Source organism: Neolamprologus multifasciatus, chromosome 19 (assembly GCF_963576455.1).
Source record: "Neolamprologus multifasciatus chromosome 19, fNeoMul1.2, whole genome shotgun sequence".
Classification (NCBI taxonomy): domain Eukaryota; kingdom Metazoa; phylum Chordata; class Actinopteri; order Cichliformes; family Cichlidae; genus Neolamprologus; species Neolamprologus multifasciatus.
The window spans coordinates 20,277,995-20,305,376 of record NC_140457.1 but is presented as its reverse complement, the minus strand read 5'-3'; the positions used below and the strand labels follow the sequence as shown (position 1 = coordinate 20,305,376).

At 42.5% G+C, this 27,382-nt stretch overlaps 1 protein-coding gene across 1 annotated transcript; it reads left to right on the top strand.

The window, feature by feature from the left end:
• The first annotated feature begins 376 nt into the window (after positions 1–376).
• On the top strand, positions 377–10,622 carry prox2 (prospero homeobox 2). Its single transcript, XM_085144520.1, has 5 exons — positions 377–1,089; positions 2,539–4,147; positions 5,913–6,020; positions 7,383–7,577; positions 9,267–10,622. Exons 2-5 carry the CDS (start codon positions 2,597–2,599, stop codon positions 9,432–9,434), a joined length of 2,022 nt encoding a protein of 673 aa, XP_085000646.1. The 5' UTR covers positions 377–1,089; positions 2,539–2,596; the 3' UTR covers positions 9,435–10,622.
• The last annotated feature ends 16,760 nt before the right edge of the window (positions 10,623–27,382 follow it).

Genomic DNA, 27,382 nt, shown 5'->3' with positions numbered 1-27,382 from the left:
TGCTTTCTTCACAAGTTCACTGTTTTAGAGCTCATCGGGTAGGTGATACACTTTAAAAAAAAAAAAGAAAAATCAGACTACATCTGGGTCTTTAAACTTGCCACAACCTGCACTGTAATTAAACATAATGATGAAATAAAACATTTGGATGTAAAGGGTGGGGGTGTTGTGTAACCAGCTCAAGTGCTTTCATTGCACATCACTACTACTACTACTACTAATACTAATATTAATAACACAGATACCAAATACCAAACACTTTGATTTTAGAATGAAAAAAATCAGATATTTTTTGGGGAAAATGTATTTCATTATTTATGAACGCTAACACTGGAGCAGTGTCTCATCATCATCTGCTAAGCTGGGATGCTCAGACCTGCTCTGCTATAGGTGTTGCAGAGTACTGTAAACAAAAGAAGTCCGTTCTGCTCGGCAAACTATACAATAACAACATTTCTATATTACCTAAAGTACTTTTTCTTCTCTTCTGTTTTGAATTATGTTCTGTAATGAAAAAACGTTTTTAAATCAGTACAAAAAGGGCAAAAATGAAAGCACACTGACCTGTAATAGGCCAATAAAGGCCACTTATTCATACATCGAACTTGTTTTGATATATGTTTGAACACTTTAAAGTTATGAATATAAGTGCAACACTATCACAGTTTGGCAAACAATATTGTGGCATAACACCACCTAAAAATTTTAAAGCAGTGAAACAAAGTGAAAGACTGACTCCAAAAATATCAACATCTTAAATATGTGCACACAAACCACACAAAAAGAACGATGTTTTACCCAGAGGACATCGCTGCCGTTAAACTTTAAAATAAATGTTTCCCCAACGCCATGAAACAGTATTTTAACAGCATAAAGCATAAGGAGAAGTGAAAACTATACAACATTACTGCTGTGGTTCCTCCTTTGCAGGGCCTTTTTTTTGAGTGGGGTTGACTGGACTATCTTTGCTTTCATGTGGCCACGCCCCAGCTCAGTTTCCTTCTCATCGCATCGACTCTCCTGCACTCTCCTATCCAACTCACAGTCTGCGCAGGCCAGCAGCTCGACACCAGCGACGCAGCGCAACAGGTAAGGTCCCATCACCGCCGCTCACTCCGTCTGCGAACCGTGGTTTAGCTGCACTACCCTACAAGTGTGAAAACGTATGCCTGCAGCTCACTTTTCTTCAAGTTTAGTGGGGGTTTTGTTTTTTAATAATTTAATAAGCTTAATAATAGTCACTCTTTCACACACATTACAGCTAATAAACGCGTGTTTTATGGTTTTAATATTGAAGGTCTTGATAGACTAATTGAGTGTTTATTTATTGTCTAGAGAATGTTTCACGAGTGTTTTCTTGTGGGTGTTATGTTTATTAAAAGGCTACAGACAACCCGTCAGTACTCTAATCTGTTATAGATTTATCTAGATGAATTTGAAATTTTAAAATGAATCTAAACTGCAAGTGGATGCTCCTTTTTTACGCAGTGCGCATTAGCGAAATTACAATTTGCCCAGCAAGCAGTTGGACCTCAGCTACATTATATTGCAGAAGCTGTAAAAAAATTGTTGTAAGTAAAGGAAATACATAAATTACTCCTAAGATTTTTTTAGTGTGTAATTTTTATTTGTATTTATTCATTTATGTATTTATTTAATTTGCCACACTGTAACACATATAAAAAGCAAGAAACAGATACAGGTGGGACTTCCTGACTTGAACATTTAAAGTTCAACCTGCTCTCCTTGAAACCATCAATTTGGTTTTTATCCCTATTCACTTTTTTTTTTTTTTGATTTGATTAATTTGTGCATTTTATGACAAAACGTGGCTAAAGCCAGTCTCCACCCCATGAGCTTTTTTGTTTTCACCGGCACTGATGATCTTTGTTAGTCCTTAGAGTGAAATCAGAAGGAGAAAGACATTTTCAGAGTAGTTTCTCTTGTGAATAATGTATAGACAGAACTCTTTCTTTTGCATAGTGCTTTGCTCTCATGACCTGAATGTAACCTTTCATGATTTTATCACAATTTTCTTAACCTTTGTGTCAACCATTATTACAATCCAAAGCTGAAAGGATATAAAAGAATATGCTCCTTTATATAAGCTCAGCATTTATGGGTGTTGTTGTTGTGGCTGTTTTTTCCTTAACTGAAGATATGAAAATATCATCGGTCTCCTTGTTTTTCTGTTGGTGTGATAGTGATATAGTTGCTTTCACAATCACAATTATAATATCAAGTTTTAGACCGAATTAAAGCATTACATGTTTTGTACCTTTTCATTTATCTGCTTTCTTCACACATTTATATATTCTATTGAAAACATAAATAGATAATAGATAGATAGTCATAATTCCACAGCATTACTAGGCATGTTTAATTTCCCAGTGTCCAGAAAATAGCATTTAAAAGTATTAGGTAAGTATTTTTAGAAACACATAGGCTAATATAAAAAAGGTCACCCGCAGGATTTAACGACAGTAAAGAGGTGTTGTTATTATTTATAATTTACTGTCTGAATTTCTCTCTTTTCAGATTCTTGTGTATTACGTATCTTATTCATCAGTGTGTACTGTAAAGCCCAATAGAGACCATGAACCTCAGTCTTCCTGACCAAAGCATGCACAGCTCGAGCGAAGGCTGCATAGAGGATGACAAAGCTGATGTCATGCTGCCGTGCTTCCACCGAAACATGTACGATGAGCCTCTGGCCTCGTACTCAAACGGATCCATCATTTCCCAACTCCTCCGTAAGACAATCCACAGCAAGAGGGCACTAGATGAAAGCCCTTTCTACCTCTCCAGCTCCGCTGTCGCTGACTGCGGCCAGGAGGACCAGAGCAGTGTCTCCTCAAAGGACAGCACTGTCGAAGCTGCATCGCCCAGTGGTCACGCCCCTACAGGAGCCAGCCCAGAGGGAGAGCATGCAATGTCCGATCATCTGCAGGCCAAGAGGGCCAGAGTGGAGAACATTATCAGAGTCATGGTTGGCTCTCCCAACAGCAGGCAGCATGGAGACAGTGAGAGGTCTGAAAATGAGGCGAGAGACACCAGAGAGGCCAGAGAAGCTTACAGGGAGAACAAACGCAAGCAGAGGCTGCCTCAGCATCAGGAACACAGCGCCGCAGCGCAGGTGAGCAGAAAGCCCGGAAGCAGCAGCAGTGATAACTGCAACACCAAGGATGAGGAGTGCCACAAGCTGAAAGAACAGCTCCACAGCATGCAGCGTCTCCTGCGCCACCTCCAGGAAAAGTTCCTTCAAGTTTACCACCAGGAAGAAGCCGAATATGACAGAGATGAGACCGAAGTTGGTGTTGAGCGTGACATCCTGGAGGAAAGCACAGAGTCACATTACATAAGCGCTGAAGATGACTTTGAGAGGAAAAATAACAGGGTGGCTGCAGAGTGTAAGGACCGTATTAAAGCAGCCGATTATCTGGTACAGCAAAGAGAAAGTGAGAACCTACAGGAAACACTGAAGCAGGAGCTCACCAGAGCTGTTAATGATTGTGTCGACCGGGTGTTCAAGAATGTGTCCTCCAAAGGGCTCGACCTGTCCCCTAAGCAGCGCATTTGCTCGTCACCAGAGATGCAAATTAGCACAGGTGCAGAGAGGAAGAGCCAGCAAGCCAGCTCTGCCCTCGACCATTCCCAGGCGGACGGAGTCGGGATAAAATCCCGGTCGTTAGAATACTACGAAAGCTCTGATACTCACAGCCCACAGGACCAGACCGAGGCACTGTCACTGGTGGTACGGAAGCCTGCGGTGCCGCCTATGAGCTCCATCACCCCTACAGTGAAGAGACCCTACCCTGTGCACCAGGCACCCTTTCAATTCAGCTACAGTACCCCTCTGCACGACAGCCACATCCTCGAGCATCTTCTCAAATATGGGCCGCATTCCAACTTCGGGGGTCTCCCCTGCCTGCCCCCGTCTATGGACAGAACCTCCCCTGACTCAGTCGACCTGCCTTGGGAGACCATTGCTATGAGATCCAAGGTCACATCCAGCCACCTCGGCCATCACGCTCGTCCCTCCTCCCTTGGGGGGGTGACGGTCGACAACCTGTGTCTCCCTCACGTCAAGATCGAGTGCGGTGAACTGCAGGGCATGGCCGACAGAAACCCGTATATGTCTCTAAACATATCCTTTCACTCGCTAACAGCTGAGTCAGAATGGCATCTGTATCTATAAACATAATCACCTTTATGATGTTCATTTTTAACATATGCAGATTTAAAGTCTAGCAATATCAAATGTATTAATTTAAGACTTCCTCTTTATCTTTTCTTTTTTCTGCACAAACAAAATTTGAAGCGAAAACCTGACTCTCGTAGCGCAGATTACGTTTGATAATTTCATATATAGAGACCATATTTACCTTCTCTTTTATACAAACCCCACATATTTCAGCTTCTCCATTTGAACAATGCTCGGTTGAGGCTCATTGCAGCATGAGCAGTTCCAGTAACAAACTTCAAGGAGAATTTTTTCTTTGATCTCACTAACCCCATAGAAAATTATAGCATCTTCTTTAATCTGAGCAGAGTAATGACTTTAAGTCTAGAAAAAGACAAATAAAAAGGAATACAAGGCTTTGATAAGAATTGCCAGGAACAAAAGCCAATTTTTCAAAGGCAGAGAAAGCATCGGTTTCTGTTTCAGGAAGCGTGGTTTTTTCAAACTTGAAAAGGTGCAGGATCTATTTCTCCATCATCAGAGTGATAGGGGTGCATCTAAAAGGTCACATCTGAGTGCTGGTGGAAACCACAAGTGCTTCCAAACCATAACACTTGAGCTCTTGTCTTGAGCATTTGTTGTTGGATACCTTTGTCAGAACGTACATGATTGAAATTGAGTGTAAGATAACAGTATTTGTACCTCACAGGAACTCAAAGAAAATCAAGTATGGGGTTTTTTTTCTTATGGGAAGAAGAAAAATGGGTATTGTTTGAAAACTATATGCATTTTCAGCTCATCAGCATGCACGATTGATGCTATTAAAAAAATGTGTATATTCATTTTTCTTTTCCTTAGACAAAAGAAAGTAATTTAATTTTGTGCTGCTCATTAACAAGTAAATAATCCTAAAAAAAAACCCAAAATCCCACAAGTGTTGTGATCGTCTTGTCGGGGCATTAGAGATGAATACTGTGTGGATCCTGTCAGGAGTTGCTTTATCTTTACAGTGTAAAGAGCTCTGCTTCTCTTTGAACAATACCACATAAATCTTTTATCAAACTTCCATATTTCAAAGGTAGGATTCCCTAATAAATGTTTAGTGTGGTGACCTGATAAGGAAATAATATGACCGAAGGCGAAATGGTGGACTACAGAGGAAATGATCCAGAGCGCCTTTATTGCCATGGGAGGGGGGCGAAAACCTAGAAAGAAAATTTCAATTATTAATTATGAATGTGTTAATTACAGGAAATGTTGTTACATGTTAAACTGTTTACTCCTTTACGGCATTAAATTATTGTATTTTATTATTTTAAGCTGTTTAAAATCTTTTTTTTTTTCATTTTTGCAGCTTTTCATGGGGTAAAAAAAAAAGAAAAAACAACACGCAGCAGCGTAAGCCGCCTTTAAATCGACTCAATTATATCAGAAAATCGTCTCCTTTTTTCAAAACATTTCACAACAAGCTGTCTTAACTGCCAGGCATGAAGTGCTTCACGCTCTAATTAAAAATCCCTAATCTAATTCGTAATTCTGTTTTGCCAATAAGCACATGTTAGGGTCATTATTGACTCACTAGTTAATGCCAAGCTGTTCTTTAGTGAAATTCAATTTAGCTGAAGATTGAGGCAACACAATACTCTGGTCTCCTATCACTTTGCATGGGACTGTATGCCGTGCTGTATAGTTCTCAGTTGGGTTTTTTTCCCTTAACATTAACGTGAACATCCAGGAGGGCCTCACCCCGAGTCATCTGAAGAAGGCAAAGCTCATGTTCTTCTACACCCGCTACCCCAGCTCCAACGTGCTGAAGACCTTCTTCCCTGATGTCAAGGTAATTTTTCTTATATGTACACGTACACAAATATCTTAACACGTCGAACAGTTTATGGAAGGTTTGCCCTTTGTTTAACGTCCTGGTATCTACTTGTCAGTGTGTGTTTGGGGCAGAAACAATCAGCAGTGTGTTGGAGGAGAGAAACAAAAACGCAGAGGGCTTAAAAAACAAAGGCACTGAGCTGCTAGTATGTCCTGGGGGCAGAGGGAGATACGGGGGTATTCTCTCTTTAAAAAAAGCCACTCCAGTCAGCAAATGGACTGACAAAGGACTCTGTAGGCAAGGCATTGCTATTGAGTGTCAACAGAGAGTTGGTATTAAGAGACTTATGCGGTAGCAACCAGGCTGTGGTGAGCTCGTCCTAAACACAACATCCTGTGTGCTCTGGCTTCAGTCTCATGTCATCTTTTTGTTCTTTCTCTTGTTTCCTTCTTTGTGTTAGCATTTTTAATTTAGCCTCTATGCTCCTCTTCTCCCATCTTTTTACCTCACAAACTAATACTCACTGCCTTTCCTTGCTTCCTCTCAACTTTCTCTCCCATCTCCTCTCCTATTTTGTCTCCTGGATCTGTGAGCCAGTGCGGGCCCCATGCCTCTCTATCTGCTCTGACCCCTGGGGTCAGGGGGGAGGATGCTGTCGCTGCAGCCCTGCAAACGTCTCCTCCTTGCTTACAATCCTGTGGTGGGAAGTGGCACTGAACAAAAGAGCGCCTAATCCCAATGTCTGATTCCATCCTATCAGCCCGAGTCAATGAGAGGGAAGCTTCCTTCTGCCCTTATGCCGCCGCTTTCTCACCCACCACACCAGAGAGAAGAAGCGTCTTTGATGCCTGCCCAGCCCTTAGGCATTTTTTTTTCTGTCTTTCTGGATGACAAGATAGAAAAACAAGACTAATGTCAAGACTGAGTTTAGAAACACAGAGCCCCGACAGATGTTTTTTCATCCCGGACATCGGTGGGAAAAGATTGGAGCAATTAATGTTCCGTCTAGAGATAGACCATTAGGTGGCATTTTGCCCTACAGGTACTAAATTATTTTTTTTAGTCAATAATGGAAATGGCTGCTAATGCCAAAACACCAGACCTTTTTAATTAAAAAGCATCAAGATTCGTTATTGAGTTCTGTAATTGAATTCTGAAATAATATATTCCATTTCAAGAAATCTGCATTTATTTGTCTGCTCAAGCAAGGAGGACAAAGGTCAGAGTTAGCAACAAAACAGCCACTTTCCCCTGAGCTACTCTCAATTGACTGGAGCATTTCTTCTCAGCTTGCAGCTTCAGTCGCAGGGCAGTCTCTTGCTGTGAACTTGGTCTAATTTACATTATGTCAAACAAGTCTTTTCTCTCCACCTCCAGTTTAATCGCTGCATCACCTCTCAGCTGATCAAGTGGTTCAGTAACTTCAGGGAGTTCTACTACATCCAGATGGAGAAGTTTGCCCGCCAGGCCATCGTTGACGGCGTCACCGACATCAAAGACATCTCAGTTAGCAGGGACTCGGAGCTCTTCCGGGCACTGAACATGCACTACAATAAAGCCAACGACTTTCACGTAAGTGTCACCTGTTAGTCACCGACCTTTTGTTTTTCCAGTTTGCATCGTTTGACAAATCTTGCTGATGCTTTCGCTGAGGAGGTATTTTAGTCAAAAGAAGCAGCGCTCTCGTCCTGTGAACGCGGACGTCCGTGTCATTGTTTACAGTCCCAGCTTTCTGCTCATCCTGACTAAAATGCAATCAGAGGATTCGAAGTAAAACTGTGTCAGCAGTGTTTCCGAAACTTCTAGTTTAAGGGGTTCCAAAACATTGTAGGAGCGCAGATGCTAGGCTTAAAACAAAAACGTATTAGTGTTGACATAGTCTAACAAACTGTTTAGTTTATCGCTTACTGGGATGCTGGAATAGGCATTTTCTTGATGTTGCGCAGTTGTTTCCATAATCTCCAAGAGGATATCGTAAAAGGCCAAGAAACACTTGAAATGACTTATTCTGAACTTCTTCTGTGAAGAATATATCTACCTAACCTCATTTGTGATTTTAGAGGTATTAGCTGATTTTTATTTTACTTTTCGTCAAGCTAGACGTTCCCCTTGTTTACAGAGTAGGCTGAGATAACTAGTTGCTGCTTGTAGCCTTATAATTGTAATTACAGACAAATGTAAGGGTAATAGAAATCTCATCAAACTCGTCACTAAAATATGTATTTCCCAATATGTCAAGCAATTAATTTAAAGTGCCAGGGCTGACTCATTATTTACCAACTATTATTAGTAACCATGTCGGACCTCCAACATGTGGCTGCAGTCATGTATGTCTGTGTGCTGACCTGTGTGTCACACTGCACCTGTGGCTGGCCAGCCTTTACAGCCATTATCTAAACTCCAGAGTGATGCTTTATCAAACTGTGGGAAGAGGAAGCCGCAAAATCCCACTAAAACAACTTGGGATTAGAGGACCAGTACGCCTGAGCGAGACAGAGATTGCTACTGATGCGGAATGCTGAGAAAGACGCTGTGGATTCCGAGGGAGAAGGCCGGTTGGTGGGAAAGGGATGAGACCGTTTTCTTTACCTTGGGACCAAGACATTCCTTTCCCAGGGATGCTTTTGTGTCAGGAGATGAGGGGAAAGAAAAATAACTTATGCCAACAACTGTTGTGCTAACCGGCCAATGGATGGGAAACAAGTGCTGCACTGCTGGATAGTTTTCCTCCCAGTATCACTTGCATCCAGCCTTTATTTGTTGGTGTGTTTTTGTGGATCCTATCAGTCCCATATTCTTGCCCCCAGCAATAACCATTCCAAATCTTTACTCATCCACAATTATCTTTATTCGTCTGAAGGTTTATACGAGCGAATTTCAGCTTTGCCATATTCCTATTGAAATTCATACTAATGCTTTATTTAGGTGAGCTGAGAAGAATCCCTGGGAAGAAGGCTTACCTATAATTAGTTAAGGTTCAAGAAAACACAAAAAGCTAATCAAAGAGGCCCCTAATTTAAAGTTAATTATTGAAGCATTGCATTTATTGTATTTTGTGCAGAGAACAAAGAGTAGAGCTGCCTTTCATCAGTTTGAGTGTTTGAAGAGTTTGCACCACAGTTCTTCATGCTATGTTTTTGACTTTGAGAAATCTGAAGGCAGGCGGTTTGGCACATTTGCAACACAGCTTTACACAAAGAGCATATCTCCACTAAGCATGATTTTAACTAGACTTACTTTCACTTCCTTTTGCTCTTCCAGGTCCCTGATAGGTTTCTTGAGGTTGCTGAGATTACCTTGCACGAGTTTTACAACGCCATTTCCGCAACTAAAGATTCAGACCCATCGTGGAAAAAAGCCATATACAAGGTAATCTGTAAACTGGACAGCGACGTCCCGGAGGAGTTCAAGACGTCTTCCTACTTATAGGCTGAAGTAGCGAAATGTACAGGTGAAGGAATGGGTGATTTTTGAAATTAGTCACATGGCAGTATTATATCATAATTTATTGTAGTGTATCTTAGTGAAGTGAACTGTAGATGAAATTTGTACCTCCACCCCGACACACGCACACACAATTTTAAGAGTTACGAATCTGTTGTCTGAAAACAACACACAGCAATGCTCTTGTGGATTTTTGTAGTGTTCACTTATATATTCTGCCTCGACACATTTAGAGAGCTTTTTGAGTTTGTAGGTGTGTATAAAGTTTTACAGATGTGTATTCATTCATAGCGTAGCCTGAGCCTCTTGGAACTCATTCGATATGCTGGTATTAGTTTAGTTTTAATTCCATTTTTCTGCTTTTGTTTTGTTGTTGCTCTGTGTGTCTTGTAACTGTATATTTACTTACTCTGTGTTTCAGATTGTATTATAATTATGCTGTAAACTACTACCTTGACAGAAAGCATGTGAAAATAATGTGTGTGTTTTTTTTATTACCACGTGTAAAGGTATGACTCTTATGTAAAGAACAATCATTTTCTGATGTTTCAGTCACAGACATTGTATTGGATGATGATGAAAATTAAAGATGCACTAAATTATAATATAAACTAGTGCGTTGTGGTTTTTTTAATTTACAGTTTCCACTATATTGAGCATATTTTCATGATTTGAAGACACAAGAAGCAGCAGGTACACACTTTATTTGGGGTTGTAAATGTTTAACCCTCCTGTGAAAGCAGTATTGCCCAGTACTGAGCCCCTAAGGTGCCTCTAATCCACGTCCAACAGCCAGCTGTTAAATGCCCCACCAAACTATGCTGTTCACATTGTTCACCAGAGCCAATTCAAGTCAACTTTCTAAGGCCTGCATTCATTGTGCGGATGCGGACAACTGCCATGTCTTAAAAACAGCCACAATGCATTCCCTCCTAATGACTAATGCCCGAGGTGACCTCATATCGCAGTTGTGCCACCAAAGCAAAATTCCACAAACCCGTTGACTCTTTCTTCCAGGCATCCACTCAGACCACGCTGATCGCAAACACCACGCGCACGCACGCAGGTTGGTGATGTCACAGAAATCACAGATTGGCTACGCTCGATGCCCCGGGCTTAATATAAACACACAGCGGGGAAATAAATGCCAAATTTGCCACCTCCTTTTTGTGTCGCTTTTAACAGACAATTTTTACAATATTATTCAATATTTGCAGGTAATTACATTAGTACAACTCTAGGAACAAGGCTGCAAAATGCATTTAAGTTTTAAAAATTTCAAAAAAGAAAGGTGGACCACAGCGTGCACAACAGCTCAAAAGTGCAGGCTGAGTGTTTCTCTCCACTGCGTGAGATTCAAATGTCAGTGCCCAAAACCAAACATTTAATTGGAAAACCTGTTAGGCACCCAAGCACCAATTACATCAGAAATGATAACATTAAGGAAATTAAAACATTAGTTGGATTGGTTGATGACAAAGACTGGAGACAATAAACCTCACTAATCTTTTAATAGACATTTCTTTTCAATTAGATCAGTCTTCTTCAGCAAATTGATTTACATTCTCAACTCAATTAAAATGCCTCCAACTGGACCAAAGTGCTTTGCTCAAATTAATTTGTTGGGTGACATTTTCTGAACAAGACTTGGTAACCTCTGAAATAATGAAAGAAAACAAAGAAAATACCTTCAGTTGTTTAACCGCCTCCGGCTGACGAGGCCTCAACTTAAACGGCGCGATATGAAATTATGTTCTGTATTAGAGAATCTCAGATAAAACGCCGCGCTGTGTAATGAAGATGAAATGGAAAGTAAAAGGCACGGGGACGTGATAAAATGAAAAGAAAAACACTGGCTGAGCAGATGCTTTTTGTTTGGATTAAACCTCGTGGAAATTCTCGACAATGCGATGTTTGTTTTCAGTACAAAGAAAAATCAGAGCCAATCGCTCAGTTCCTAGAAATAGAGCAATGTATTTACAGAAGGGTAACAGCATCATCTAGTGATTGTCTGCTGTATCACACATACATCTCAGCTTTGACCCAAACTTGACTGATTCAACTCCGACGGAGCAAGTTGAATACTTTTGAGTGTATATTGTATGCAAATATGTTTTCACATTCCAACCAATTGCTACAATTCTTTATAAATTTAAGTTTCTGTATATATAATGTTTAATTCTATTAAATATCGAGCATCAGACTGCGTCATGCACACTATTCTCCACACAGGGGTGCACTTGTCACTGTGTAGAATCTGAGAGGATGCCAAGAGAATTAGGACAGCAAACACTGCAAACTGACCCTATGAAATACTGAATGAAATGTTTTGCCATAACAGATTTTTCATTTGCAAAATGTGCGTCTGGATGCTGGAGAAGCATGGATGATTTTGCACTGTCAGTGTGTGCGTGGTAAAATAAAAAAAAATAATTAAAAAAAATATATCTGGTATCCTTAGCGGGGTCCTGGAAAGACAAAGGCAGGATCAAAGACCCCTGAGCTAGAAACAATAGGAGCTGTGGGACTGGGGGCACTGGGAGAGTCCCTCTGTTTAATCTCCTGCTCGTGGATAGGAGCTTTTTGGCAGGCTTGCACAGGGAGGGCCCTCGGAGCAAAAGGGAGTGTAACTTGAGAATGGAAGCCGCTGACTTTAGGCTGCCCTTCAGACAACCACTTCTTGGTGTAGTTTGGTGCGATCACCAGTAAATCTTTATTAATTTTAATTGGAGCCCCCATTTAAAAGAGCAATTAAAGCGGATTAATCGAGCCCATCCCGTATAATGTCTTCTGTTAATTAGTTTGTCAGCACTGTTTTAATATCGCTTAATGACTTCATATTTCAGGGATGACATTAAAGGGATGCTGAAGGAAAAGAAATGGCCTTATCACAATGCACTGCTTTAATGGGAGATGTCCCCCCGCCAGCGGGCAAGGTCAGGCCCGGGGCCCGCTGGGGCGAAAGAGGCTTCAGGGTCCCACCAAGACAGCCACCTCCAGGGATCCACTGCCTCACACACAGTGCCTACCACACAGCAAGTGTCGTACACATAATCTTTCTCATACACTCATACAGACAGCTGTGGAAAAGAGGAGACCGGTGGCTGTTTGCCACATTTTTTAAATTCCAAACTATACATCGAATTAGTTTAGAGTGTAATTTTCTTCCTAACATCATAGATTTTAAGTAGCTGGCAATAAAGAGAGACAGGGAAGAGACAATGGCGTTGATGATATAACCAGAAGTCAAGACTCCCAAAATGTTTACTTTTGAATACTCTGCACTCCAGGTGACAGAGACAACCAGGCTGCCTCTTCCCATTCAAATCATCAGAGCTCCTTTATCTCCAATCCAACACCGACCGATGTGTGTAGCTATACAGCTCACAAAGTGGCTATTTTTTTAGCGGAAAAAGACGTAAAAACATGTGCTAGGTAGGGACCGAGGAGGCTTAAATGTAAAACATGGACCAACTGGCGTGTAGGAAGCAACAACCATACAAAGAGCAAGCAAAGTCTTTAAAGTACCTTGGTCATTTTAGTGCTGTTGTTTAATAACATGTAAACCATATTCCTTTGCAAAGTGGCAGATGTTCAACAGGAGCATTAAGAATCTGATCATGGTTTTATAGTCCTGGTTCTCTTTGTGATTACTGTACCCCTGCCTTACATAGTTCCTGTACATTACCCTGTAATGCCTCCTTCACAATGACACCAAGCCAAAGGTGGCCAGGCAGCAAGAGGTTTATAAAAAAAAATCAACAGCACATCTTCCTTATTGCAGCAATGGCTGCTGCGCATCCCTGCTAATTTGAGTGTTCCCTCGCACCTCCACTCTCCTCAGCAGATTCATAAATCTCATTCCCATTATCCCGCTAATTAGCCGGGATTACAGGAGCATGTAATGCCCCCGCTTCCCAATAGATTGATTGGAGGACGGTCTCTTTGTTTTGAAATCACTTCCTGATTGATGTACAGAGCCCTAGTTTGCAATTGTAATGGCCCAGATGTTAACAATCAAATGTGTTTCCGCTCCAGGAAGTAACAGTCTGTCATGGAAGAGGAGCCAGTCGAGCGTGTAACGACACATCACAGGAGTGTGGGGATGGAGGGACTGCAGAGGAGGGGATGGAGGCATGAAGAGGGGGGTAGGTAGTGGAGCCCTGGATTAAATTGCTGCTGAGAGAGGGCATAATGATGCCCATGCTACCATCTGAAATGAAAGTTCTGTGTTTTTGCTGTCTCTCTGAATAGTCTTGGATACACTGGCCTTTTCATTGTGCGCTAATATTGCTGTCTATCTAATCTGCTCATCCTGCCATGCCTGATCATTTTAACTGAATTTTTAGACTTCGATATAACAAGTTTTTTGTTTACAAGAGATACCGAAGCCGTTCCTAAAACTCCATCGCAGCATCACCGCTGAAGATGTTATCAGTGCAGGACTCCAGTCTTCACTCCGTCACGCTCATCCACTTTGCAGACAGTAGAGGGCACTATTGTCTAACCCAACCGAATCCTCTGCTTTTCCTCATTCCCTTTTTCTTACCCTTCACCAATAAATCACTTTCCCGGATAGTTAATGGATATAGAAGCAGATCATGAGTGAGCTATCTGTGGGGCGATAATTTAAGTGAAGATCCCCACACTGATTGCAGTGAAAGGTTATTTATTTCAACAATAATGCAGGACACAAAGGGGGGAATCTGGGCAAGATTACCAGCTAGGGTATGCTAGAGTGCTCATCTCCAATGGAGCAGCGTGTAAATTGGGTTCACTTTCCCCAATGAAAATACAGACTGCAGTTTATTTCAACTTTATGCACATGGAAGGCTGTGCTTCCCTCTCAAGGGTGGCTGGGGACTTGGAGATGGCTGAGCATATTAGGGGAGGGTGGGTTTAGACCTTGAAAAATGCCCTTTTTGTCCCTGAGTCTCTGGAAGGCTAAACTACTGAGGTATGGTCCCCCATCCACCAGTTCCCACTCTCTTCTAATTAAAAAGCATGATGACAATAAGGAATGGTCTAAAGCACGGTGGCCTGAATAACAGACAGCATAAGCTCGGACTCCTAAATAGGACTGAGGTAAACTGTGTGTGTGTGTGTGTGTGTGTGTGTGTGTGTGTGTGTGTGTGTGTGTGTGTGTGTGTGTGTGTGTGTGTGTGTGTGTTTTACTGCGCTTGTCTGTAACTGTGTGTTTGTGTATTGTGTACATATTGATGCTGGGCACTATTGATTGACTTTGTTGGTGGAAAAACTGCATGGGCACAAAAGCCAGCTTGGCACAGATACTCCAATTCTCTCCTTGTGCAGAAAAACGCATGATTAAGGCCCAAGTGACATGTCTAAAAAGTCCTGGAGAGAGAAGAGGAACTTGCCCCATATGCTGCCCCACATCCAGAAAGTATGGCACTATGTGGTTCTGCATCACATCCAGCAGCCTCTAATCACTAGGGTCTATAAACAAATGCCACAGCAGAGTAGAGCGACTTAAAAGCTGCAGTGTACACTGCTTTGAGCAGTTCAATATACAATATACACTTTTACATGTCTATCATTGCTCCAGGCTTTCAACTATGTTGTCACCCATGATATGCATCAGACATGGATCCAATGCTGTGTGAGATATAACCATTGGGTAAAGGATGGGAGCCCTTGAGCTTCATGATAAGCACTGTCACAGAGACATAACATATGTATCTATGCTATGCTTTGCTTAACGCTCCACCAGGCTTTGGCTGGCTTCACCTGGGGTGGCAGGTGAATTCCCCTGTTGAGTACCAATCCCCACGAGAGAAGGGATCAAAGCATGGTGTCTGAAGTAATGCAGGGAATAAGCGGGGACGAATAGCCAAAACAGGTACATCTCTAGGACTCCGAAGTCTCCAGGGGGGATCTCAAACCGCAGATGGACTTACTGATCATCTGACTCCTTCCTCCTCAGGGTGATGGAAACTAAGCAGCCGTTAGAATGCAGCCTTCTCTCCAGATGGGTGGATCACAGGTCAAATCGTCCCAGACAACTGACTGGGGACATTTGGGTGGCTGGTCCCAGGGGGACAGCACGGGACAAGAGGGAACCTGCCTGAGACTGGCAGCTGCAGCACTCCATCCTGGCCTAACACACCCGAGGGTGTACCTGCTGCTCGACTTGTGCCCCAGTGGCATGTGACAAATGGTGACATGCTTCCGCTCCCTGCTTTGTTAGATCGGTGGCCCTGATTGAAAGCAAAGCAGCAGGCACCTCTCACACCCATATGTCTGCAGAGGATCGGAGAGAAAGGAACGCAAGAGGGGGCAGACTCATCTTCAGCTTTAGCGAACGGCTCAGACAAATGAAAATAAAGTGATATCATTCCGGTGCATAAACGTATGCAATTTTCTGCAATAATGGGGTAGTGGAGATGAGCATATGCACTGCCATCTTTTTATTTACATATGGATGAGTCCACTTTTGTTTTCATGCACACTACTCTCTTCATTAAAATGTGCAGCTCAAGTCATTCAAAGAGGGATCATATTTCACAGAGGAATGAGGAGAGTTCCAAAGGATTTTGAAGAAATAAAACAAGAAAGGAGACAACTGAGCCAGGCCTTCCACTGAAGTTCAGGCAGCCTTTATTAAAAGTGCAGCATGATTGATAACCTGTCAGTCATTGGAATAATCACCACCAATCCCAACTCTCGCAGCCAGCTCAGCTTCCCGCCCTCATCCTTTATGCCCCTATCACCCCGAACACATCCACTTGCCATTGAAAACCTGTAATTGAATGAGTTTTTGTCATTATTGTGATTAATCATATTAATTTGAACTAATTAAGAGATGGTTCGAAGTTATGACAATTAGATTAATGAAATTAGTTTTAACTTTTTTTTCACCCAACCTAATAAAAAAGGGAAAATCAGACCACGACTGTTATGAAACAGTTGGCAATCTGGATTTTGGGACTAATTGAATGTCTGATTTTATTAATGATGAAATTTATAAAAGTCCTTGAGGGGGAAATTAACGCGGATTCAGCTGCTAAGAGTGGAAAATTAATTAAAATTCCTGGAGATATCCCTGTCATTAAAGGCACAGGCCCTGTTAACCCTGGTCCTACTGTGAATAGCTAGTGTATACACAGGGGCTCTCCACTGTGAATGGAAGGAGATGTGCATATATATATTTTAGGGATGACATTTTTTTTAACCTTTGCATAGTTAGGCTCCTGTCTGCATTAGAGAGCCATTACATCCCAAATGTAGAAGACTATCAGTAAAATCAGGCCATACTTAAAACTCAAGTACCATTAGCTATAAATGTCCAATACCAAAATCAATAAGAAATTAAGACATTTAAATTGAAGCTTCTCATCTAAATTAGTCTTTGTTAGTTGTGCATTTTTAGCCATATCATTTACTTGGTTTAGTGCTCTGATTTAAACTCAGTACCTTAAAAATACAGTAAAATACAGCAATGAAATAACAATTGCGATGGGATTTTCTAAGGAAGCTGTATACAGAAATTCATCCATAAAACATAAATAAAAATTCTGGCATCTTTGGTGTTTGATTCCAAATATCTCCCAAACCAATGCCCTTAGCGACTTATTTTCTCATTAGCTCTTATTATCTTTGCTAACAGGCTAAACCAAATAAGATAAACAGTGTGAAAAACAGCTAAGCCTGATGCTAATCTTGTGTTAGCAATTAGCTCAAAGCCCTTACTAAAGCAGCTAGCAAGAATGTAAACTTAGCATTGTTTTCTCTTACCTGTAATATCCCATGTGTCTTTTTAAATGTTGCTTTGTGGTGCTTATATTTGAAGTCTATTTAATTAAAATGTACCTGCTGTCTTCTATTCTGGATGTTTAACGTGCATTTAGCTATGTTCAGGTTGGATAAAATGGCTGCAGACAGAAAAAAAAAGTGACTGGCTTGTTACAGCATCAGTTAGTCATGAGAAATTAAAAACAAGCACTGTACAAAGATTGAACTGTCCCTCCTTTCACCCTCGAGTCTTAATTTTTAATATTCCAATATTTACGAGGTAAGGATTGCACTTACTTCTGCTCACTGTCGTCAAATAGAAAAGTTAATTTCTGTGTGAGTCAAACTGCAGTTTTTTGGGTCCTTTCCAAGCAAACTCTGTCCTGTTGCTTGGCCAGTGCTTGTGATTGACACCCAGGTCAACCCCTGCCACTCTAGGTGCAGTGGGGGTCTGACACTTGTGTTGCACGGGCTCTGCGCGCTCCTTCAGCTCTGCATATTCACTAGCCTGTCTCCCTCGCTGCAGGCCAATTCATAATTAACAGCTGTTGGCTTGTCAAGAGTGGCCCTGGCCGTGGCACACACACATATATTTATATTCACTGTGAAGACCCCCTTGCCATGGATGGATTTCAGAGGCCATGAACCCATTCTCTTTCCCTGAATGATGGACACTCACCTGAAAGCTCAAACACATACTCAGTCAACCTGCTCTCGCCATCCCACCTCCTCCACTCCCATCCCTCTCACTCCCTCTCTCTCCTTCTCCCTTCCTCTTGCTTCCTTTCTCATTCGGTTTCCCTCTCTCTTTTTCTCTCCCTCCCACTCAGCGCCTTCTGCCACCATGTCAGGAACTTTTGCATTAAGTCCAGTCTGGCTGGCTCGTGAGGAGGCAATATGAAAATGAAGCGTGGCCATGGCTGGCCCTTTGCTGTGTGTGTTTGTCATACCTGTTTAGCTGAAGTTGAAATGTAAATATAGACCGCGGGAGATCTCAGCAGTGATAGGCTGCTTGAAATTCTAATAAACAAGTAGCTGTCCACCTGTAATAAATGATACCCATAAAAAAAGGGTGATTCCTTGAGCAGATAAAGATGAAAAGTAATTGTTTGTGCTCACACAAAATTAATCAGATCAAAACAGGGGCAATCATTTTAAAGAGACACCAGACCCATAAAAAAGGCAAAGCTGTGATAAAATAGTGGCTATCAGGCATGCAGTCTGGAGGTTAGCATTACAATAATATGGAGGGCCGGTATTCATGTGGCTGGAGATAGGATTATTGCATATATTCAAAGAGGGGGGAAATGTTTATGGTACATACGTATACAAGCAGAGGGTCGCAAAGACATTCAAGGTACAAGGTCATGAACAATAGGGAGCTTTACTGCAAGGAGGATATAATTGTATTCAAACTGATGCCAATAAAGTACAATATTAATACAAAACAGTTCACAGGAATAATATTTAGATCCCTTTTAATATGATTAAAAATGACAATCTAGCTTATTTACGACTGAGAGCAACTGATGAACAAGGATCGATGCATTACATAAATAAACTTAATGATTATTAGGGGGTGATCATTTATCAGGTGACTTGCAGTCAATAATTTATCAAAGGGTAACTGCAAGGTTATCTTTCTTAGTATGGTGATATTTGTCCATCAAAAAATGTTCAATTATGTAAAAAGAAGCCTAATTTGAATGAGGCTTTTGACATGTTTGTTTTGCCATGGCTGCCATCACTTCTATTGAAACTACCACACTTGCAGTGCCAGCCAGGGGTGTTCCCCTTACCCAGATGCTATATTGATCAGCACACACAGCTCGTGCCATCCGGTCTGAGGGCCCAGATATGATAGACCACCTGGAAAGGGAAGAGGCAATGCAAACACGGTTATTTTCACAGCTTTGATATGCTAAACACACAAAAAACCCACTGCAGAAAAAAGGGGCCAATTTCTCAGTGTTTAGCAATACAAATGGTGAGGACATAGAGGAGCTCTGTTCAGCTCTTATGCACTGGCTGTGGTCCTATGCAATGTGTTTACCAGGGCAGTGGAGAGAGACCCTGATGCACACAAATAACATAGAGCTCTGTGCCCACTGGCCACCTTGGAGACCATCCATAATCTATTTCTGGCATGTGGAACGTTTATTTTGTACAATATTGTCTGTTTGAATTGCTACATTTTCCCTGCCTAAACCTTCCTTCTCCTGTTGATGATCTTTTGCTTGGGGGTCGATCTGCAATTTCCAGGGACAGCTTTTGAGCTAAGATGAACCTCAGAACGAATCGCAGCTTCCCCAGAACAATTCTGACCTACTTTTTTGCCCTTTCGCGTGCAAAGCTGCCAAACTAAAGTACAAAGAACTCTTAGGGTGTCAAATAGAAGAGATCAACAAGTCCTCCATTTAGCAGCTGTCCTAACTGAGTGGGTGATGAGGCTGAGGTTCCTTGGGAGGGTATTGTATGCTTTGGCAAGTGTCTCTTTTAGTTAGAGGGGAAAAAAAATTTGCGCTTGAAAGTGAGCGAGCCAGCACCCGAAGGCAGCACTTGTGTGAAACTCTTAACATCGACCAAATTCCCTGCTCTCTTTATTCTTGTCTGGCAGGTTGTAATGGAGTTAATTGTACAATAAAAGCTATTCTCTAAATCATTTCCTCTCTGTCCATACAAGATTGATCACGGAACCAATCCTTTCTACTGCTGTAATTTTCATATTTAATGAGCGTGACTCCAAAACTATTACACTAATTAGTCAAATCTCACATATCGGTAATGATGCTCGCAGTAATTAATATTGTATTTAATTAAAAAATGACCCATTTCAATAGCTTGCATGCAGGCATTGCCGGTTGCCTGGTTTGCCTGCGGGTAGGAGGGGATGTTATGGGTGTGTGTGTGTCTGGGGGTGGTGTGGTGGTGGGGGTTGGGTTGTTGTGCAGGGGCAGTGGAGATGGATAGAGAGCTTGAGGAGATGGGGAGAGATGTGTTGGGGCGGGGTGAGTGGGTTAGACAGGTGTAGGTGTTGTGAGCTGCTCTCCCTCTAGCTGTGCCATTGCAGATTTCCACTTTTCTGCAGCATATGTCTGTGCAGTTAGCATGCGCTCGAAACCCCCTCTTTTTTCTTACTGAGGGCAGCCAGCCCGCGTGATTTATGTGGGGCCCCTGTTCCACTGTGCATACACTGGAAAATCTCCAGTTTACACAAGAATTGCCTGAAAAATGAGATCTGTGACTACATTCTTTTCATTAGCGGCTTACGCTAGCGTGGAGCCCGGGAGCCTCTGAGCTCCTAATGATGCACACGCCAGGCCCGTAGCCTCCCAGCTGCTCTTGGGCTCTCATTACCTCCAACATTCATGTCACAAACACTCTTATTTAATTTCCGCAACAATTAAAAAGGAAAACAGTTGCTAAACTTGTCCTGCTTGAGGCCTCTCAGTGCGGCATGCTCAGCGGCTCAGGCAAATTGTTTGTGGAGCAAATACACACAGACGCAAACAAACATTCGGCTGCTCATCTATAAAGGGAAACTATAAACAACAGCTGTATTGTGATCTTTTATTCCGTGCAATACAGAGCCAAAAAGAGCTCCCAGGTAGGAAATGACATTAGGATAGATATACTGCAATGAAATTTTATTACCATGGGACTGACTTCACAAATGCACACTTGGAAAGCAAAAACCACGCCTGTCTATCTCTGTAGTGTCAGATATCATTCGCCTGCTCTCCTGCAAACACAAAAACAACATTCAATCTCTCTCATAGCATAAGAACATGCAAAGACCCCCCACCCCCCACCCCCCAAAGCTCCCCATACTCCTCCTCCTCTCCACCTCTCCAGCCATCAGTAACAAACAATGATGCTCTCGTCCCGGGCAGCAGTTCAGTTCTCTTATCTAAATAAGATTTAGCCTTCATTTAAACAGGGCCTCCATCAGTTTGGAGAGATGGCAGAGGAATAGTCAGCGGGATAGAAGACCTAGGGCACCTCGTTTTATCTTTATTTATGTCTCTCTGCCTCGCTCTTTTCCCAGCAACAGGACTGGGTGTGCACATGCCACCGCGAGACGCACTCAACAATGTAATTGGGGTGATGAAAAATTATCGTGATTGGGGGCATTGCCTCTCTCTCCCTCTTGCCCCCCTTTTCCCGCCCTGTGCTCCCCAGCCTGCTCCCGCTCCTCCCAACACCCCCACCCCCAACCAGTAATAACATCTCCGGGCCCATCTGTCACCATCTAATGTGACAAAGTTTTTATCGCATGTATTAAGGCGGCCAGATTAAAAAGTAAATACGGCAATCTCACCAGGCCCCTGCGCTGGCAGGTTATGGTGCATTTCACGGTGGCCTGAGCACCTCATCAGTGTTCCACCGCCTGTGCCCCTGGCAGGGAAACAAACAGGCCCCCAGGGAGCAAAGCCTGAGGGGTGGGGTGGAAGTAGAAGGGACCGTGTTGGGTTGTGAGTGGGTTGTGGTTGGCTGCGGGTGGGGGTGGGGGTGGGGGGGGGGGCACAGGGGATGGGAGGTGCTCCAAAAGCAAGAGGATTGGGGTTAAGGAGATGTTAACAGATGCCGTTAATGTTATATGTCTTCTTCCTCAAGAGGTAGACAGCAGCCTGTACTGTCCCTTTGTTCCTTCCACATTTTCTTCTCCTAATATCCATGGGTTAAGAGCATGGAGGAAACTGAGAAACTGCATGGAAGCAGAAGATGCAGAGGGTCCAAATAGCCAGGTAGAAAAGGTGTTGTATAATTTTAAATAAGGATTTCCTTCAACCTCATTCACAAAAGGGCTGAATTGTGCGTTGATTCCCGCAAACATCTCACCCTGACCAGGTAATTCCACGATGCTATCAACTGTCCTCCTCCTCCCTGCATCGCCCTGTATCCATGGTCAGTAGTTTGTTTCCAAAGTAGAGTGTTTTCCATCTGGCCGATCCATTCCAGCTCTGCACTCAGAAGTAACACAATGTGGCTCTCAATACCGCGGATGGCAGATGGGGAACTGAATGCAGTGTGCCTGTCAGATTAGCTTCTGTAATGGCTCATTTGGGCTCCTATGAGGAGATATTAGCACATGTGTTCCATACGTCTGTGCTGAGCTCCACTGCACTACCAGGAGAATCCTTCAGAAACACAAAACGCACATCTCAGGAGCCGTCACAACAAGGGAGACCAAGTGGAACAGAGGGGGTGAGAATTTTCTCGAAATCTAACACCCGTACAAGATTACTAAACAACATTGACTCTAGAAGCCTCTGAACAGCAATTCAAAGCTTGTAAAGTGTGTCCCGCACACTTCGGTGTGTTCATAATGAAGTGGCCGAGGCTGCTTTGAATAAAGCCTTAATGAATCTTAGTGGCAGCAGGCTTGGCAGAGAAGCCGACAGAACAGGATGCAGAGATTGTCAGCTGAGCACCTGGGATAGCTAGGCCGCGTGCTGGGCTGCGTGGCTGACAGGCTGGCTGCTGACAGCACTGTGACAGGTCAGTGTCTGTGCCGGAGCGCTATCTGTAGCCTCCTCCAGAGGGAGAGCCAGCAAACATGTGTAGCTGTCTCTCTGCCTGTCATTAGGGGCTGCTTAGCGAGAGGGCCCCAACGCGCCACTCTAGTTCACAATTAACTTTGCGTGGCGCTGAATGTGACAGACAGTGGACGGTGTGGGAGGATGTCGGACCAGTAGCGAGGACAGGGCGGCCGCTGTGCTGCTCCTGTCCGCAACAGATGCTAGTTCAGATGCCCGAGACCTCGGTGTCACTGACCATTCTCAGTGCCACCACACTCCACAGACCTGAGACGGCACCTGGACAAAGACCAGGAAATTCAGTGGCAGCAAATACTCTATACATGTGTCTTACACTGCATAATGCATTAACTATGCTGGGTAGAACTATAGGCTACAGTCCAGTTTAATAGGTGTAGGTCAACAAAATAAATTCAGTCATATGGCACTCTCATGCAGTATCTTGTTTTCTGTCTGCCTGCAGCTGGATTCACTGTATCAGCCTTATACAGACATACTGTATTACTATACAGTAAGGCCTTCTGTGTTATGCCTCAGCAGTTAAATGCACTTAGCGTGTGAGAGTGAGCGTGCTTGCATTTGTAAGGGCGAGCGTGACGCGCTGACAGGCTGCTGATGTCTGCCAGCCAGGCCACACTCTGCAGATGGAGGACACCCATGGTGCTGAAAAGGCCAGGGCCAAACACTTAGGAGTCAATTCACCAGAAAGGAGTCCACCAAGAAAGGTCAAGTGGACACATTACTGCATTCACCGAGGAAGACATCGGCTTTATAGGGCGGAAGAAATCAATTCATAATCTCCTAACTGAAGCTTTTTCTCTGTGTGTGTGCCAATACCTGCAATATCTGTCTCTTTTTAGATGTGTGTATCACTGCTATAATATCGAATGACCTATTGTGTATGTAGTCTTAATGCACACATTTCACGAACACACATTTCTGTCACAACACTCTCCACTGCCAGCTCCTGAGCGTTGCACTGAGAATTTAAATAGCATGTTTGAGTTACTTGTCTTACCTGTATTGACTTTAATACCACAAAGGTAGAAAGAAGTGATCTCAGGTGCTTTTAAAGGTCTCGCAGATATATTTTAAACACTGCAATGCAACACACTGAATTGCACCGTACAGAGGGGGAATATCTTTTGTTTTGTTTTTTTCCCAAGATCTCAGTATTTCTGCCATGTGGCTATGTATCATTGATTCGTGTTGCCATTGTGATCAGATATGTGAATGACCTCTCATTAAGTCAAATGCAGCAGATTAATTAGGGGCAGCGGTCCTGCTCAGGTGCAGGATGGTAGAAGGGAGAGAGACATAATGACTGTGGTATGAAATGAGATTGAAAGGAGGACTGGAACGTAAAGGCAGACGAGAGATAATCTGTCTTAGGCAGAGCATGCGTGCTGCAGAAGAAATGCTTACTGATGCTTACTTACTGAAATGCTTCATTTTCTCCCTTTTAATTGATTGTGAGGGCAATGAGCGCATTACCGATTTAAATGTATTCATTTCTCCAAGAAGGACTTTACTCAACAAACAAAAACGAAAATTACAAATAGCGTTGACGCGCACTGATAAAAGGGACTTTAATTATTTATTCCTCCAGGATATACCTCTCACCTCATGGATAAGCAGACGGAGTTAATGGATGCAGAAAGGCTACAATTTATTCATGATCTCAGTGATCTTACACCAAACCTAAAGCTTAAGCGAACTTTTCAGATCTCATGTTTAAAAATTCCTCGTATTTAGCCAAGCTTGAGTAAACTTGAGTTGCATAAGGTCATTATTTAAACCGGCATACAGGAAACATGAAAATACTATTAGAGACACAACTTGAGGTTTGGAATATAGGCAGCAAAAAATAATAATTAAAATAAAAAAATAAAATAAATGAAATTTTAAAAGGATTTGGAGATGACATAAGAACATCATTACCCAAGCAGATTTTGGTGTGAGGGTAAGTAGGTTATCTTTAAATGACAATAAAACTTCAGCAGAAAAACCTTTTGATTAGTAGCTTCACTCGATGTATCAGTCTTTCTCTTTCCTGTAGACAGCTGTACTGTTTGAAAGAAGCATTGCCAACCATGCTAAAGCCTGTCAGAGGGAGGTTTTTATTTTACTTTTGGAAATGCAAATTCATGATTCCGCTTCATTTGTCTCGACTAGAATAGCGTGAGCCCAAGAGGTCAAATGTACTGCCGATTAAGAAAACACCAGCAAATATAAAAATGCTGCAAAGGCACACGGAACACAACTGAAGTGTTTCTAGGGAGACAATAATGTGACGGGACAGCTGCAGAGGTCTGCACTGATACATGCTCACAAGAAGCAACGGATTCATTGTTGTGAGGTAGAAAAAGATGCAAGGTAATGTGTGTTTTAATCACAATTTAATTTGATTTTAGCCATTCTCTGTTAGCATGTCTCTTCTGCAGTCACATTATTTTTGTTTCCCCGAAACACTTTTGTTTTTGTTGTTGTTTTAATTTCCTTTGTATTTAAATCAATTTCCATTGTGTTTTTTGCATTTTTTCTGCATTGTTGTAGTGCGTTTGACCTCCATGGGCCACCGTACTAGACAATTTATTTTAAGGGCTACAACAATGCCACACTAATAATTGCCAAAGTGTTTTGTGGGTAATGTAGAGGCCACATTTTAACAAGAATGAGGAAAACTTGGCGTAATAACAGTATTTATGTCTTTGCTGCATTATTTTTTTCTATTTGGAGTAACCATAAATCTTCTAAATTACACAAACCTGCAGTTTGAAATGAGTTTCCATCCTCTTTCAGCTTTGTGAGCTGTTATGTCAAATTAAAATTCTAAGTTATGTGTTTATGGCACTTTTGATGATTCATGCCATTTAAAAAAAAATTCAAGAAAATATAATAGTCACAGTCAGCATTTGTTATGTTACATTTTAATATTGTGCTAATATTAGTCAAGTAAATACACAAATGTGTGTCTCTGCTGGCCACACATACACATTAGATTTCTAAAACGTGTCCAGTCTATCTACATACTGACTACTGATATTTGTCCTCGTTCAGCGGGTACATGATTATTGATGGGCAGACAAGGTCAAGAGTCGTCAGGCCTTCCACTTTCTTGTGCATGGCAATTAAGAGTGAATCAGCAGGAGGGAGCGAGGGAGGGGCCTGATTTCACTAGCCAGTCAAAGTGCCAATCACCTCTGTTTGGTTCTCCTTCCTCATCTGCGGATGCAGCTGGTAAAAGGGTGAGACGATGTGCGGTTTGAGTGGTGGGGGATGGTAAGGGGGGGAGGCTCCTAAAATATGTTTGGCGAGAAAGGGGGTGTCTTTAGGCTTTTAACCTTAGCTTTAAGCTCCTGCTACCTAGCGTCTTTGTTTAGCAAAATGGTATTCCTGATTTAATCAACGCTTCAATTAGATGTGATTGCATAAACACTCCGCTAATAACAGCAGAAAGCCGCTTGTAAGCGGTGCAACATTTGAAGGAGTTTTTCTCATTATGGCAATGAGAGCAATCTTGTTACACAAATGATAATTAGGTGTCATTAGCACATACAAACTGGGTTAATTAGGGAATGGGAGCACAAACACTTGAGGTGGACTGATCAAAGTTCCAGTCTGACATTGTTGGGAGTAAATTCAGCTAAGGCTAGGGCTACAGAGTTATCACTCACATCGGCTATAGAGCTGGACCAAAAACAAAATATGATTACACAGAGAACCATCCATTATGGAATGTATTTTATCATACTCCCAGGCTCCCCCTTATCGTCACAATTTTTTTCCCCTCTTTATTCATGGAATATTCCAGTGGTAATCTGTAGCTGCTCAGAGCATCCCCCACTGCTCCAGTAAGATGGTAGACTCACACCTGAACTTTGATACTCTTTAGAATAATTGCATATCAGCATACAGCATCACTGTGGAGCACACCAAACAAGCTCTTATGCATGGCAAAAACCCCACTGTTTGCATAAGCCCATTTATTATGAGTGATAGCACTGCCTTCGCTGACATTTCGTAAACTGGAAGAGCCTAATCTTGTTTGGGCCTGATACTTATTAAAATACCAGAATAGTCAGGCAGGCGCTGTCCAAAGCAGCACTGACCATGTCCTGATAGCCGTTGTGTTTTTGGTTACAAATAAAAATACATTTGTCTTGTGGCAGGCTGGCTGGCTGGGTTTGTTTGTGTCCGACGTGCTGTCCGAGGTGAGAGGAGCCCCGTGGCTGCCTGCCTCAGTCACATGATTTATGATCCAAAAGCAGCGGTTGAATATGGAAAAAGTTCCCGATGGCTGGCCAGAGAGCGAGCCCGTCTTCCAGTCACGTAACCCTTGAATAACGGGCCAGAGGAAATGCTGTCAATATCACATAGAGACGATCGGATGTGCGCTTCTGCTTAATAAAGGTGAGAAAAGAGATTTCTGAGATGGTGGTGTGGAGGTTAGCAGCTAGGGACAGGTGGGGGATAGCTTTGCCGAATAATTGAATTCTACAATGGTTGGCAGATATCTGAATGTGACTTTGTGCGGCTTCAATCCTTTATCCCTTCCCAGTCCGAGTATTGACAGCTAAAAACAACAGCCATTATCTGTTAATTACATTAACATTTTATCAGCAGTGGGTTGCTGGGGTG

Coding starts and splice junctions, on each gene's coding strand:
- prox2 (XM_085144520.1), top strand. CDS start 2,597: ATGAACCTCAGTCTTCCTGACCAAAGCATGCACAGCTCGAGCGAAGGC. Junction 4,148..5,912: donor ACCCGTATATGTCTCTAAAC/ATATCCTTTCAC, acceptor ATTAACGTGAAC/ATCCAGGAGGGCCTCACCCC. Junction 7,578..9,266: donor ATAAAGCCAACGACTTTCAC/GTAAGTGTCACC, acceptor TTGCTCTTCCAG/GTCCCTGATAGGTTTCTTGA.